The 17,029-nt window shown below is 45.6% G+C and overlaps 1 protein-coding gene across 1 annotated transcript in view; it reads left to right on the top strand.

Moving 5' to 3' along the window:
- The window catches only part of VWA8 (von Willebrand factor A domain containing 8), a 1,418,144-nt gene that overhangs the window by 511,677 nt on the left and 889,438 nt on the right, over positions 1 to 17,029 (top strand). Inside the window, exons 17-18 of the mRNA XM_078657276.1 lie at positions 5,583 to 5,698; positions 9,129 to 9,235. Of these exons, the coding sequence (XP_078513402.1) occupies positions 5,583 to 5,698; positions 9,129 to 9,235 (223 nt within the window). The remainder of the gene's footprint in view (positions 1 to 5,582; positions 5,699 to 9,128; positions 9,236 to 17,029) is intronic.

The following is a 17,029-nucleotide window of genomic DNA, read 5'->3' as shown; positions in this document are numbered from 1 at the left end:
ACGTCTCAACCCAATCTGATCCTAACTGACCCCAAAACCCAATACAACCACAGCATCTCCCAGAAGCTCCCCCCCCCCCCCCAGGAGGGGCCTCACTGCCGCCTCACCGCTATTGAAAACCAAATCGACACTATAATTCAAGGCCTGAACCAAATCCTCACCAACCTCTCGACACTCCACAACCCCCACCCAAAGTCCCTCCCCACCCCCCTATACTCACGCCCCCCCAGACCAACTAACTCTCCACTTCACACCAACACACCCCCCCCTCCTCGACCCATGCCCGGAGACCCAACAGAGCGGCAAAAGCCATGACCTGGGAAGAAGCGCGTGAACTGTCCGCCTCTTACACAATCCCCACCACCCACCCCCCTCAGTCCTCTATAAAGGTAATCACCGGTCTTAGAAACGACCATCCCCTCCGCAAACCCACTAGACCCCCGATCTCCCTCATCACCATCCCTACCGAACCTATAAAAAAAGACTCTCCCCGGACCAACTGCATGCTAAAAAATTGCAGATCTGCCACCAAACACCCTACAGAGCTAGCAGAGACCATCCTCAACCATAACATAGACATAGCATTCATCACGGAGACCTGGCTAAACGACTCCTCCCCACCTATCCTAGATATGCTTGTCCCCCCAGGCTATTCCATCATCAATAAAGATAGGATGGACCAAAAAGAAAAGGCGGGGGCATGGCAATTATCCACAACAACCTCTCAGTGGTTGAAACCGACACCTTTAACTACAACTCCTTTGAATGCCTTACGACCAACATCAAAACCACCGACAACCATCTACTGCAATGCCACCTACTATATCATTCCCAGGTAACAACGCCACGTTCACGGAACAACTTTCAAACCTAATCGCCAACTGCCCCCTCAAAGAGTCCAACACCCTCAATTTAGGGGATCTTAATCTACACTGGAATAATGAGAACAATGCCACAATAAAATCCCTAAACAAACTTCTTCACTCCAACAACCTATCCCAACACTGCTCAAAAGAGATCCACAACAAAGGGGCAATCCTGGATGCCATCATCGCCCGGCATGATGCAATCTCTATTGAACAGATCCTCCCAGTAGATTGGTCAGACAACCACCTAATCCTATTCCACCTCACGCAACAGATCCAGTCTCATCCCCCCATCGCAGCCCCCCCACATGGTCCAGGAACCGAGCACAAATCAACACAACCGAACTAGAAGAAAGAATAGCCTCCTCCCTGACAATCCCCGCACAAGGCCTCTCAGCTACGGAACTCATCTCACACTATAACACTACCACGTCCGCCATCCTAGACCAATTGGCACCCCTAAAACAAAAAAAACCTAGGACCATCCCATCGAGAACCTGGTTTAACAAGGACATCAACGAGGAAAGGAGACTTCTCAGAGCCACAGAACGCCATTGGAGAAAGAACCCCTCCTCTAGCCGTCACGAGGAACTCAAAGCAATTAGAAGAAGGTACAAGAATCATATCAACAGCGAAAAAACAAACTTCTTCTGAAATGCGCTAGACAAGGCAAAAAACAGGCCAAGAGAACTCTTTGACATCATCAAAAAACAAACATCCAAACCGTCCACTGTCCATGCCCAACTCTCCAAAACCCTATGTGATAACTTCGTCACCTTCTTCAATGAAAAAATAGCCAAGATCGAACTATCTCTAGACATCAGCCCTCCCCCGATTGCCAACATCGACCTAACAACAACAGAACCCACCTCTAGAGACCCCACCTCTATCGCCTGGTCCTCCTTCGACCTCGTCCATGAAACCGAGATCCTCAATCTAATCTCATCATCCAAACCCTCATCCCACAACCTTGATCCCAACCCCTCACAAATGGCCAAAGACCTCAAACTCACCCCTGCTCCACTCTGGTGTGAAATCATCAACAGCTCCTTAAAAACTGGCATCATTCCGGACTGCCTCAAAGTCGGCCAGGTTACTCCCCTCCTGAAGAAACCAGGCCTAGACCCCAACGACCTAAACAACTTCAGACCAGTCTCAAGCCTGCCCTTCCTAGCTAAAATCCTAGAAAAATGTGTATTACGCCAACTCAACAGTCAGCTCGACAACATCAATCTTCTTGACCACAACCAATCAGGTTTCAGAAAAGGCTATAGCACCGAAACTGCAATCCTGAGCATAGTAGATGACATCCGCAACTCCCTTGATTCGGATCAGTGCTGCCTACTCATCATCCTAGACCTGTCAGCGGCTTTTGACACGGTTGACCACAAGCTCCTCATCAAGGCCCTCAAAGAACGAGTAGGTGCGGACGACATGGTCCTGCAATGGTTCGACTCCTTCTTTCAGAACCGCTTCCAAAGAGTCAAAATAAAATCCTTCACATCCGACCCTCTCCCTGTGACCAGAGGGGTCCCCCAAGGATCTGTTCTTTCCCCTCAACTATTCAACATATATATGGTACCCCTCACCATCATACTGAAGAAAGCCAACATCCCCTTCCATCTCTACGCAGACGACACACAGATCTACATAGAATTCCACCTCCTTTAACGACATTCTAAGGCCCAACAACACTCTCAAAGAAATCCAAGACTGGCTAGGGGCAAACCACCTCAAACTCAATCAAGGAAAAACCGAGATCCTCCTCCTCTCCAACAAGGACGATAACCCTCAAATTACTGAATGGGTGAAAGCTATTGACGCTCTCAAAGGAAATCTCACCCTGACTAACTCGGTAAAATCACTTGGAATCACCCTTGATCACAAACTAGCAATGACGAGCCACAGCAAGAACTCCACGAAGAGCGCCTTTCTCAATCTGAAGCTCCTCAACAAAATCAAACCACACATCCCGCAGAAGGATCTCCAACAAGCCACCCAAGCACTGGTGCTGTCCAGACTGGACTATGGAATCGCTACACTATCCCGCACAGCCCTATCCCACCTAGCGCCACTGAAAACCACCCTTAATGCAGCAGGCAGAATGGTCTCAGGCGTAAAGAAATTCGACCACATATCCCTCGCACTCAAAGATTTAAAATGGCTCCCAGTGGAAAAGCGCGCCAGCTTTAGAACGGCCTGTCTTACACACAAAGCCTTGCACACAGGGAAACCGGAATACTTAGCCTCTAAACTCAAGAAAGCGGGTCAATCCAGAAATCTCAGAAGTTCAAACTCCCTACTACTCATCCCCCTGAATACCCGGAAACAAAAAAACGCAAGCCGCTCTTTTGCTGGCAACGCCCCAAAAATTTGGAACTGCATCCCAGTGGACATCAGAACTACCCCTTCCTTTCCAGAATTCAAGAGCCGTCTAAAAATCCTCTACCTCAACCGTGCATTCCCGAACTCTACCTCAACAGCTCACCCTGTAACTCTGACTACCTCAAAGTCACTACCTCAAAGCCGCCCCTCAGGCGCCAGACAACTCTGTTAATCTTTGAACTTGTATGAATCTTTGTTGCTGTATTGTTCCTCACCTGTTTCCTCCAGATCGACTGTAACGCGCTCCGATACCCTCGGGTCTGGCCAGCGCTATAGAAAACTTCAAAAATAAAAATAAAATAAAATAAATGGATACCACAACCTTTTGGGGATCGGTATCCAATCATCTGGTTGTAACGAGTTGCGTGCGCAAACCATTGATACTTAGATACATTGCATTGTGATGTGGATTGGAAAGTCGCTTTCTCTGCTGATAGTCATTTGGCTTTTTGGAGACACAAAGCTCAAGATTTTGCAAGTCCCATGTTTTTGGCTGCAAAAAATCTAAGACCATTAGGTGCGTTACTTCTTAACTACCCCGGCACCACCCCAGCAGGTCCTCCTCATTCACCGTGCTGTCCTGCTAGCTGGATGCTACTCACAACCATGCCCTCTGTTGTGTCTCCTGCTCAGAGGTTCATCAGTACCTGAAAGCATCATTAAAGGGCAACGTGGACTCTGGGATATTCCAGCCTCTTATCTTTTGGACGATATACTAAAAAGAACACATGTATAGAGTAGAGGATAATACAAATTAAAGTATGTCTCAAAGTCCAGAAGAGTGTCCTTAAAAAGAGCTTGTTAAGAGGAGAGCAGCAGGTCGGAGAAAATGGGGACTAGCCGGAGTAGTTTTCGAATAATCCATTTCTGTGTTTTTCTTGTATCGATTATTGTCATAATCGCTGAGTGATGTCATACTATTGTTTGAGTTGAATAGCTTTAATTACCGCTTTTCATGAAGGCGTGAAGACCATAGCAACATGTGCTAAAAGAGATGTATTAATTGGTTTCGCTGCTGTAACGCCTGTGATTTGCAAAATTACCTTTTTCAGACTACAAAACCACAAGCCGGTGAGTTGGAAAAGTGTTTTCAACTGTTGTTTGGAAGGAGTGGGGCGTAAAACAAGATGTTACCCTCCTCCTTCGAAATTGCACTGCAGGTTTCCAGTGGTTAACAGCTGCAATTGTCGTCGCAAACCACTTACTGTAGTTCAACATCTGCTAAGGGGATGACATCCATTGATAGAAGTGCAATCTTTTCAGCGCAGAAGGAAGTTTGCGCCAGAAAGCAGTCATTGTACTAAAGAGCCAACTGCTTCAAGGCGCCACCTTTATACATCAGGCCCTTAGGATGGGATTCTTCTGAGCCTTTTTGGAGCTGAAAAACAAATACTAAGGCACTGATGATAATGATAAAATTTAAATGGTTTCTAAGACGTTTGTCTAAAAAAAAAATTCATTCGGCTTCCGATTAACACAAGTAGGATAAAGGGTTTTGAATGATTATGTATCCCTGGGCTGCTGGTCCTTCAGTAGAGGGACACAAATTAGCTACATTACATCAATTAAAGAGCTTTAGTTGCCAAGTCAAGTTGGTGACAAGTTTTTCTTTACCAACCACACTATGATTCTAGATTGTGTTGGTGACTTCCAGGACTGGTGGCTAGGCTTTCTTCAAGGCAAGTGCAGGCGTAGTTTCTGTTTACGTACTGGTCTTGCAAAAAATGAAATTACAGTTCTAAACTGCTTCTGCACATGCACTACATATGTTCAAGTATGGTATTGACTGTTGTTGTGATCAGAGTTTAGTTTAGGAAGCAAAGCTTAAGATCTTCTTCATTACCTGTGCCAGTGAGTTTGTGATGACAGCTGATACCAAGGGTTCTGGTCTTTCCAGGAGTGTGGAATACCAGGGATTATACATTGAATCCGTTGTTGAGAAATAAGGAATTACTATTGAAACCAGTACTTCGATGTCCGATTCTCACAGCAATTCCTTATTTTTCCCCTCTTAGTTTTGCTCATAGATTTCGATTATTTTCATCCCCTGGAGTCCGTGGGTGAACCCTAGAAGAATTGCGGCCTATCCACACACCTTGAAATTCCTACGAGGGCCGGAACTGTGATTACCAGTCCCCTCATGGGATTAAGGGCAATTTGTAATCTGAATGTGCCAAAACATTTTGTGAATTCGATATTACATAATCATTTATTGTCTTAAATCATGCATAGTGCACATGTGCGCTTTTGACATGTTGGCCTTTGAAAGTAAAGGCCAATGGTTCACCATGAACTTTTCACTTTCCTTATGACTATTTTATATGTTCACAGGCCCAGTCATTGGCGTCATCATTATCTACACGACAACTGTTGCGAATCTGCCGTCGACTCTCCCAGTACCCTAACGAAAGTCTGCACCATGCTGTGAATAAAGCTTGCCTTTCTAGGTATGAATTCTAGTTTTCATGTTTAGTTCTAAGATGCCCCGTTAATTGTGTGTTTTGCTCTATCATTATAGGTATTTGGTTTGCCCATTTTCTGCCTTCTGTATCATGGGCGGATAAAATATGTGATGATTGTTAGTATTTCCTTAAGCAGTCTGCCTCTAGCATCTTTATCACACTGAGTTCGGTGGCGTCAACGGTTCACATGTTATGAACATTTGTAAGTCACCAGTTGCCATTGTATGCTGTGGGCTCTATTTTGCAGGTAGTCTTACATAATCGAGGTGAAGCGTCCAAACGGTGAGCCAGGCACAATGTTATCCTCAAGAATAGATGAGGAAGTATGTTCCTAAAGATAAGATTCAAAATGGCATCTCAAAAACAGTCAATAAATAAGGCTGACTCAAAAAGGCACAATATAGTATATAAAAGGTTTATTAAGAAAATATTTAAGTGAAAATGTAGAAGCCAAAAATATAGTTAGTCTCAATGAATCAGTCTTGGGGCTCAGAAATCAATTGCTATGAAGGCTCTTAGCATTTAAAGTAGATGCCACATGATCAAAGTTTGAAAAACTGAGCTAAGTCCAGAGTGTGTAGCAAATCAATTGGAAAATGATCAGCATCCCTAGTAGAGGCCCAAGGATGCTTTGCAGACTCCCAAATGGAAATCGCACAGTCAACACAGGGCTACTAAATGTACCAATACAAGTCAAGTCACAGTACAGTATTATTAAATGTCACATAATGCCACCATCCTAGCACTACCTCCTCCTAGGGGAATGTTAATGATTCTCTGCTGCCTGCATGTCATCGGAGGCGTTGGAACAAATCTGGTTATATAAGCAATGGAACGTCTCATGTATGAATAACGAAGAGGAAGTGCCTTGAAAAGTAACTAAAGGCTACAGCATGTCATTCGAAAGCGTCAGTGCACAGTTTGCTTCATGCTGTGTCAGTGAAAACTATAAACACAATAAGTAATAAGGATGCTCCAGGAGAAAAGATGAGGTCTAACCATAATTGAGGCCTACTTTGGCATAGGCAAGGTAAACATAGGTCTGTACATCACAGCATTATCAATTGCAAAAGGTTCATGTTAATAAGCAAATATAGTTCTAATCAGAAAATATCTGTAACAAAACTATAAGGATTTTGTAGTCTTTCAGATGCTCACCAAAACAAGCCAAGACATGCAGCCTAAATTTCATAAGCTGCTAAGACACACAATTAGATTTGGAAGCTGTTTATGTCACTCAATCTCTGTTTGTAAAAAGTCCATGCGGTTATAATTGTCTGTATCCGTCATTACAGTGATAGTTACTTATGTGGTACTTAGACAGGCGTATTACTACCACAAGGTAATCCTGTTAACAGTCTTAAAATTATGATCTTGATCAGTAGTGAGGGTACATTGGTTCACGTGCAATTGTTATTGATACACCCCCCTCCCTCGTCCCCAGGAGATCATGAATCATTCCTCCTGGTCCTCCCCCACGCCATGGGGAGAGATGCTCCGGTGCTATATACTTGTGTTAATGATTCTTGGTTTGTTGCAGGGCCTGTTCTCTTTCTTTTTTGACATTTGTATTGTGTGAATTTACATGCTTTAAATGTTAATGAACATATTCTCAAAAAATAAAAACAATCCTAAAATAATGATTGTTAGAAATGGGTTTTCTGGTTGGCTAGGCATGCACCTAAGCCAGGCAGAATCCACCACTCTACTCAGGATAAAGGGATTACACATCAAAACTAACTGCTGCTCACCCCATTGGTAGCTTGGCATGAGCAGTCAGGCTTGTCTCAGAGGCAATGTGCAAAGCATTTGCATATAACAAACAGTAATAGAGTGAAAACACTACAAAAGGACACCTCGCCAGTTTTAGAACAAAATCCAGTATTTATCTTTGTAAAACAAGGCCTAAACAATTAAAATCCAACATACAGTAATCCACAATATCAATAAAGCAAAATAATTAGACTTTATATACAGTTCCTTGAAGTTGATAGCTCCGTCCGGGGCTATAACAGCAATGTGGGCAAACAAATCCAACGGTTCCAGCTGGTCGCATCATCGCGGTCCAGCTACGGTGTCGGAGAGATCCGTAAAACAGTACCTTTGGAGATGCAGGGCGTCGGACCTTGCGGTGAGATCCGGATGGGCGGCGAAGGCAGGCGTCGGTTCCGGAAGTCAGTGCAGGAGTCGTCGGGCCCTTGAAGTTACTCATGTTGCAGGTCGAATTCTGTGAGCTTGAATTCAGGAGCACAGGCGTCGGGGCTGCGGTGTGAAACGAAGCGGAGCGGTGCGTCGTTCGGTGCCCTCAGGTAGCGGCTCGCTGACAGTTGTCCAGTGTGGTTGGTGAGACCAGAGCCGTGGTGCGAAGCTGGGTGGTGCTTGTTTGGGTGCTGACAGGTCACGGTGCAAGCAGCAGCTCGTTGTTGAAGCACTGTCGTCAGTAGACCCAAGGCTGCAGTGCAAGATGGGGCAATGCAGTGTGCTTGGCCGACAGGTCACGGTTCAGGCAGTAGCATCGGTTGATGATCTGGAGTCGATGGCTCTGGTGTCGGTGGGCCAAGGCTGCAGTGTGCTGCGTCGAGTAACCTAAGGCGGTGCCTCCAAACCACAACGCAGGCAGTGGCGACGATGTCAGCTTGGAGCTTCATCATCGGTGAGACCAGGGCTGCTTGTCAAAGCGGGACGGTTCTTTGATTTCCCTCAGACTTCCAACAGGAGGCAAGCTCTACATCAAGCCCTTGGAGATACTTAGAATGCAGAAAGAACAGTCCAGTCCTTTCTCTGCCCAAAACCGAAGCAGTGACTGCAGGCCAACCCTGCAAAGCACACAGCAAAGTGGTAGTTTCTCCTCACAGCTCTTCCAACTCTTCTTCCTGGTAGGTTCCTTAGTCCAGCAGTAATCTAAAATTCTGGGGTCAGGGCCCAAATATTTATAGCACATTTTCCTTCAAAGTTGGTACTAACAAAGTTCCTCTGGCACACATAAACCAGTTCAGCCTGGCTCATACCAGGTTTTCCACAGGAGGCGGAGACAGCTTTGCGAGAGGCCACCACAGTCCATTCAGGTGCAAGCGCCAACTCCTCCCAATCCTCTGAACCCAGCCAGAGCTATTCAGCCTGGCTATGAGTCACTCAGGAAAGGCAGGACACACCTCAAAACGTCCTCCCCTCCTTGTGTCTGTCTAGTGACTGTATGGATGTGTAAGTCATTCAGGACCTTATCCATTTGTGTGACTGCTTAAACAAATGCACCACCGTAAACATTGCCATATAGAAGGCCAGAACTTAATCCTCCTAGCATGAACCTTGTATAGTATTTACTGAACCGTTGCTCAGTGTGGAGGATTTTGTAAGCTGAGACACATTTACAATAAAATAGAGAAGAATCTAATGCATGCAGCTTTTTCTTTTCTAGGTTTTTACCAAACCTTGCACGAGCTGCCTTACAAAAGAACTTGTCAGATTCCAGGATTGAGGCAACGAGTTCTGAACTTGGAAGAATGGAAGAGAATGAGTACATGTGTAAGCTCTCCTTTTTTTCGTCATGCTTTATGTTGTTCCTAATGTTGTGCTTTCAATCAATGATCTTTTCACGTTGTCTACAAAATTGTATAGAAAATAGTCTGAAAACAGTAGTTGACATTCATGTTCCACTGTATCTTGAAAGAAGTAGGCATTACAAAGTATGTTAAGGTAAGGTTTTGGAATTCAGGGGCACTAGAAAACTGCAAAGCAAGATTGATGCTTACTCTCAAGCTCTTACAGCATGGACTGTCCTTTTATATACTGACAGTTCTAGCATTTACCTGGGCTGCCCTGGCATAAATATGAGCATTGGAAGTAGATAAGAGTAGTACAGCACCTTTCCTGAATTAATCCAACATAGGAGCAAGGCTGAATTTGAAAGCAGAGGGTGTTCCAGAGTCCCAGTCCATTTTATTTGAATGCATGTTGGTATGATCATTCTTTTGAGTCTTTTGCATATCCAGCCTAATGGATATCGGAAAGGGGAATGAGGGTTGGAAGGGTTGGTCACACTGTTGATTTGTGCACCACTGAATATGTTGCATTCATTAGCAAAGTTTGATCACATTGTGTGCCATGTAAATCACAAATCATACTTTCAGGTGAATTCTCACATGTAGAAGTAGCCAATATAGTTATTTCAAGGTTTATTGTTGAACTGTATTTGGTTAATGATTATTCAAGCCTAAGCATGAAGAATGACTTAGATGTCAGTGTGGGCTGTGGGAGACCAGACCACTGAACAGAGGTTTGCCTCCATTGATAAGTGACAAGACTAGTGGCTGGATCACGGAGCAGACATTCTCACGCAGGAGAAGAGTTTTGATATTGCACACTAAAGAAAACTGGAACCAGTCCATTGCTGTTACATTTCTTTACTGGTCCATGATGGAAAGAGAGAAGTCAATACCAAAGATTGGGGCTTAGTGGAGGATGTGATACTGGAGAAGAAGGCATTTAATTACGTATTGTTTAGATACTCGAAAAGAGACCCGAGGAATTGTGCGTTAGTGAGGCAAACTCAGGCTGTGCTTGGTTGTGTTGTGATACACTGTTGAAATCCACCATTGTATGACATCCTGACAGGATCTGCATTTAAAGTGATCATGAACCAGAAATTCACCTGTTATCCTTTGTTGTCATCAGGTTATTGTGGATGCCAGTGCCTTGTTGGCCAAGTAGAAATGACAGCTTCTGACATCACAGAATTAATATAGATCCCTTTGGAACCCTACAGGTGACAGGATCTAATTAGAGGATTCCATGTACATAAACTGTGTTTGATTAGAAAGGTATCAGAAGAACCAATTTTGGATGGTCACAGTGAGTTGGATACGCAAATGGAAAGTTACAACCACGGCCTGGTGATCAAATGTATCAAAAGCCCCTGACAGGTAAAGCATCGGGCATGGACACCATTCACAACTGTCAGTGACTGATAAAGCATCCTCAGCTGATAAAGTGTCCTCAACTGTGGCATGATGTAGCTCAAGAGAGGCAAACCCCATATTGGTAGGTTTTGAGGAGAATGTAGAGATATGCATTTGAAGCCGGTTGGCTGATTCCTCTCGAGGATTTTCACAGGAAAAAATAAATGATGGGGAAAGGGATAGAAAGAGGTGGGTAAAAGGACAGGCAGTTGAGTCATCTGGTTTGAGGTTGGGTTTTGTTAGGAGGGGCAGATTTAAGCATTTTAAAGGGGTCGGTGGAGATACATGTGATGATGAAGGTTAGTGAAGGGACTTAGGTGGCAGTGGTTAATAAAAAATTTAAAGAGTTCATCATCGTAGAAGACTCCTTTTCGAGCTTGTACGCTGTTGGTTAAAGAATATTTTGCCATTCATTGAAAGAAATGCCAGTGCAGGATAGATTGGGGAAATTGTTGTATGTTTGTATAGCACGAGTGATGGAGTTTTGGACGTTGAGTCGGAAGTGTTCTTTTCTTTCAACCATTTCACTGCTCTTATGACCTATATTTATGTCATTAAACGTATAGGAATTAATAGAAATTCAGGCAGTGAAAGGATTTTTAGAATCTTCAGTAATGTTGATTGATTTTGTCCAGAATACGGACGGGAAAGGATCATTGATTAGAACAGTGTTTGGTAAGATCTTTTGGTGATAACTATTTATTGTTCGCAATTGACCCAATTGTGAGGATGCGGAGGTCAGTTGGAGATTTGGATTTAAACCGTGTGTTTTCTAGTTTGTGCATAGCCTACAATTCCAGAGTATATCAAGGTGCAGAGAGAATAGGTCTGACCTTTTTTGAGCAAAGATGGGCATGGGTGTATTTACAAAGTTGTGTTAGGTATTGTTCAATGTGAAGAGAAGTATGTTAGGGTCACAAATGCAGTGAGAGTGAGATCAGTGTATGGCTAAGAGTGGCTATGTAAAATTCCTAAATATGCTTTAGGTTATTACACATGGCTTATGTACATCGTGTGAAAGCCTAACAGCAGCAGTAAGAATTGCCAAGTAGTTGAAACAAACAAAAGGCATGGCTGTAACCTTTGAAACGTGTTTTTGACAATTCAGCTTCACCAAGGCAGGGACGGTGAGAAAATTATCTCACGTGCCTTTCACAAGTTGTCCAGTGGGAGTTTGATACCCTCAAGGTGCATGCTGTAATAAGAGACCAACGCTGAGGTGATTAAAACGGAGAAGTTGGCAAAGAAGTGTTTCTTTTATATGGGTTGATGAAAAATTATATGAAATCCGGCTTTGTAGATGGTACAATGGTTAGTGTGACAGCAGGAAGTTCAACTGAGAAGAATGAGGATAAAGAGAGGCTTGCATATCCTCAGCGTGATGGGCAGGCAGACCCAAGTTGTGTGTGTGTGTTTTGGTAGATAATTGTAAAGTTGGAATTCATCAAAGAAAGGGCTGAAGTAAAAGTGAACAGATCTCAATGGTAAAGAGAATGTGGCGGTTGCTATGGGTGATGGAGTCAGCAATGTCAGATTTGTGACCCTATGCTTTCTGCATATTTATGAGCAAAATTGGAAAACAGAGTGAAATGGTTGGTTGGAAAAGTGGTAAGTGTGTCTTGTGTGAGGTGGTGTACATTTGATTTTCTTGAACTGCTAGGTTGGTGGTAGGATATTTGAGTGCAGGTGAAGGGTTTGTGTGATGATCAAAGAATGGGTATAGGAAAGGTGAGGATGGGTGGGTTGGACACCTACTTTGTAAAATGTAAATTGATAAATGTAAATGTAAATTGATACTTGTATAGCGCACTACTCACCCGCAAGGGTCTCAAGGCGCTTGTACGAATACCGCTGTGGAACCCATCCTGGCTTTCCCTGTGAGGTGTCTGCTCCTGGGCACCCCCAAGGTTGTGGCCAGGCATCCTTAGCGTTGTGGGGGCCGTTGTGGAGATTAAGCAAGCTATTGCCCAGAGTTGCAGAGTGGGACTCCATGATTGGAATAGGCACCGAGGCGAGAATTATCAAGTCCGTGGAATTTTTGAGCCCAAGACCCGCCGAGGCGGGGAATTGAACCCTGGTCCCGGGCTAGACCTCTGCATCAGGGTCTGCCGCTCTAACCATTGAGCCACACTTCTCCAGGAAGTCTGGGGAAGAGGAATCTGACCAGGCCTTAACAGGGTCATGGAGGAAATTGATGGAGGAGTTTTCTTTTCATGTTCAATTGTTAACCGAGGTGCTCTTGTTGGACGCCTTGGGAAGAGGCTTGAGGGGATGAGTGAAAAGCACTGCGATCGGATGAGTAAAGCCAGATGCTGCCGGGGTTAATGTGAAAATGACTTCCTTTTAGTCATAAAAGATCACCGAAGAGTTGTTCTTAGAGCCAAGGGGAGCATTGGTGAATGATTCAATCGAGTTTTGGTCGCTTCTTGTTGCAAGACGCGAAGGAGTTGATTCAGCAGGAGTTAAGGAGCTTAGAATGACAACTCAAATGGTCTTATGATCTGATGAACAAGTTTGGGGGGCGGAAGCTACAGAAACTGATGGGAGGACGGCCACCTTGAAGTTAGAAAACATCCCCTTCTACATTTACTACTACTAGAACAACTGTTACATCTATTCTACTACTGTCACTACTATTAATAGAATTATTTCTCTGGTTGCTACTACTGTAATTAGTATTAACAGAAATACTAATGCAAGTTCTACAACTTCTACTCCTGGTCCTATGCTGCTTTCAGGCAACATTTTACTGAAAAAACTGCTGCTACAGGTATTGCTACTCCTACATGTGCATCCTCTTTTGGCAGTACCATACTCGTGATACTACTACTACCACTGCTGTAACTATTAATGCTACCAAAAGTATTAGTTTTATTACTACTACCTTCAAGACTAAAGTTACTCTACTTAGGCCTCGATAACAAGTGTCCCATATGATAAGGTACTCTTTTTTTCAACCCAGATTTAAATCCTATTCCCCTCAAATTCTGAATTTAAGTACAATAAGTAACACCTATTATGAAAAGAGAACAAGCTACAGAGCCTTCTCGGATAGCACCCCGAAGATATGGAACTCTCTGCCACTGGATGTCCACCGAATGTCCTCTAACTCCTCTTTCAAATAAGAAGTGAAAACTCTAAGATGATCACTTTATGCTCTTTAGAAAGCACATTATGTCGTATTGTTTATATACCTGCCTATTATTCCGATACTCTGTATGCCTACTACATTGATGTTCAACTATAGATATCAGTTTTACGATGCTACTCTCCTATATGTGACGTGTGTCTGTTCTTACAACTGTATCCTGCCTACCCTATAATTTAAAGCGCTCTGATCCCCTGTCGGGTCATGTTCACGCTATAAAAAACTTTATAAATAAAAAATAAATAAATGCCTTAAAAAATGAGGCAGAACATTCAGATTTTTTGTACTTTCTTAACCAAAATCCGTATGTCCACCAATTTGCAGAGCCTTTTTTTCCTGTTACAGTATAGGAGGCTTGACTTGCAGAAGTTTATTGGGGGGAAATATCCAAGAGTGTGGTGTTTATCATAACTGGCTGTAACCAGGTTAGATGAACATCATATAACTTGTAATTGCCATCCATGCTCAAACGGGTGTTACTGTATCAGTACTATTGAAAGTAGTTGTCCCAGTAGTATTGCAGAAATCTTTTTTTTTTTTCAGAACAAAATTTTATTTGGTTTTAGTGGTTGACAAAATACACAATATTGAGCACCACTCCCTATGAAGCAGGGAGGCAGTGCACTTAGATCTGCAACATGTAGAAAACAATCAGTCAACTATGCCCCAAAGTCCCACCCTCCACTCACCCTCCCGGTTCCCTCCCTCTACCCTGCACGGTGTCTACAATGTCCAACAAGAGGAACCTAGCAACCATAGGTACTGTGTGTAAACCCATTCACCCGTAGTTAGTAAGGGCGCGATCTTCATCCGTGGCCCGGGGCGCTGGAGGGTCCAGCAGGAGACCCCTGTAGTCCGCCCACCTCTTCCATATTTTGAAATGCTTTGTAGGGCACCCCCTGGCCTCAAAGATCGGACGTTCAAGTCCCATATTGTAGTCCAAGCCCCTTTTCCAAACCTCCAGCAGGGGGGCCCTAGGAGCCTTCCAAGCCCTGGCAATGTCTCGTTTGGCCACTATGAGGCCCAAGAGCAGCAAGTGTCTTTTATATAAATTCCCCCCTACTTGTTCCATCACATGGAGAAGGCCCAGTTTCGGCGAGCGGGGCAGCTCCCAGCCCAGCACCTCCTCCAGGCAGTCCCACACACCAGTCCAGAATCTTTGCAGGCGTACACACTCCCACACCGTATGAAGAAAGGAGCCGATCTCACTGCCACACCTCAGGCACCCCGGGGAGGCAATCAGTCCCGCCCTCCACAGTCGTTCCCTCGTAAAATATGCCCTATGTAGATATTTAATTTGAATAAAGCGCAAGCGCACCGCTATCGCTGCTCCCCTAGGGGCTTCCAGGGCTTCTCTCCAGTCCTCCTCTTCCAAACTCCCCAACTCTCCCTCCCACACCAATCGCAACTTATCGAGGGAAGGGGAACAGTGGGTGACCAACGTCTGATATATGCTAGATATTTTTTTGGTCTCTAGTTCCCCCATGAACAGCTTCGCCTCCAAGGGACTGAACTCCGGCAAAGCAGTCAAGCCTGCTATGGCGGGGGCCAGTGCGTGCCTGAGCTGTAGGTACCGAAAGAATTGGGATTGGGGCATATCATACTCATCCCGGAGAGCCTGAAAAGACTTGAGGACAGAGCCCTTCATAACATGGCCCAGTGCCGAAACACCAATGGCGTCCCAGCCATCGAAGCCTCGCAAGGAAGCCAGAGCCGGCAATCTCCCATTGTGCCACAGCGGGGTCTCCCCCGTCAGCTTATTCCACCATCCCATACGTCGGAGTGCATCACGCCACACCCGGAAAACTGTCTGGGTAACCGCCGGGAGTCTCCTCCGGAGGGCTGCCGAATATAAGAGTGTGTGGACCGTGTGTGGGTCCATCAAGTATCTCTCCAGTGCATACGTCGGGTCGCCACGATCCCCGTACCACCATTCATTAAGGATCAACAGATGCGACGCTTGGTAGTAAGACTGGACATCAGACGATGCCAGCCCCCCACAATAAGTCGATAGGAAGCATGTGCGAAGCGCCACCCTTACCGCCCCCCCAGTCCACAAGAACCGACCTAGGGTCGAGTTCACCTGTCTGAACCATTGCGGGGAAATTGGGTATGGGTGGTTTTGAAGCTGGTAAAGGAGTCGAGGCAGTGCGACCATCTTAAAGATGGCCGAGCGTCCGTAGACGTTCAAGGGCATCCTGGACCATATTTGCATGTCGGACCGCACTCTATCCCACACTGGCAGCACGTTGCGGGCCCAGGAGATACCAGGCACATCCGTCACAAAGACTCCTAGATATTGAAGGCCTCCAACCGCCTCCTGGAGGGCCGAAGCCCACGTATCTAGGGTTTCCCCGCCCCCCAGAACCCAAAGTTTCGACTTCCGTACATTCAGCGTGAGACCGGACACATCACCAAAAATACGCATGATCTCAAGGACCCTAGGACCGGATCTGTTCAAATCCGTGAGGAAGAAAAGAACATCATCTGCATACAGTGCGATCCTATCAGACGGGCCCCCCACCCATTCCACTCCACGCATCTGTGCATCTATCCTCACCCAAGCCGCCAGTGGTTCCATCGCCAGGGCAAACAGGTAAGGCGAAAGAGGACAGCCCTGCCGGGTGCCTCGGCCTATTAAGAACGAGCTGGATACCGCCCCCGCTACCCTAACCGCCGCCGTCAAGTCCGTATAAAGCAAGTGAATATAGGACAGGAAACGCGGGCCCAAATTAAGACGGAGAAGCAGTGCACGAAGATACGGCCAGCTCAGGGAGTCAAATGCCCTATCGATATCCGCCAGCAACAGGGCCCCCTGCATGCCCGCCGCCCGCGCCGCCTCCACCACCAATTGTGCACGATGGATATTATGTCTCGTCGCCCTGTGGGGCATAAATCCGGCCTGGTCCGGGTGGACCAGGTCTGCGACGTGGGGGAGAAGACGTTTAGCCAGGGCCTTCGCCAAGATCTTCGCTTCAAAATTAAGCAAGGAGATCGGGCGGTAGGATTCAGGGCGATCAGGCGGTCTCCCAGGCTTGCAAAAGACCACTACCTCCGCGTGTCGCCAGTCTGCCGGCAGACACCCACATTCCCTGGCCGCCTCCAAAGCCTTCCTATATCGCATCCCCAGTTGGAGATTAAACGTTTTCATGAATTCACATGGGAAGCCGTTAGGCCCGGGGGCCTTGCCAGAATTCAGCTCACCCAGGGCCT

Source organism: Lissotriton helveticus, chromosome 8, assembly GCF_964261635.1.
Source record: "Lissotriton helveticus chromosome 8, aLisHel1.1, whole genome shotgun sequence".
NCBI classification, from domain to species: domain Eukaryota; kingdom Metazoa; phylum Chordata; class Amphibia; order Caudata; family Salamandridae; genus Lissotriton; species Lissotriton helveticus.
This window is presented reverse-complemented; position numbering and strand designations above follow the sequence as displayed.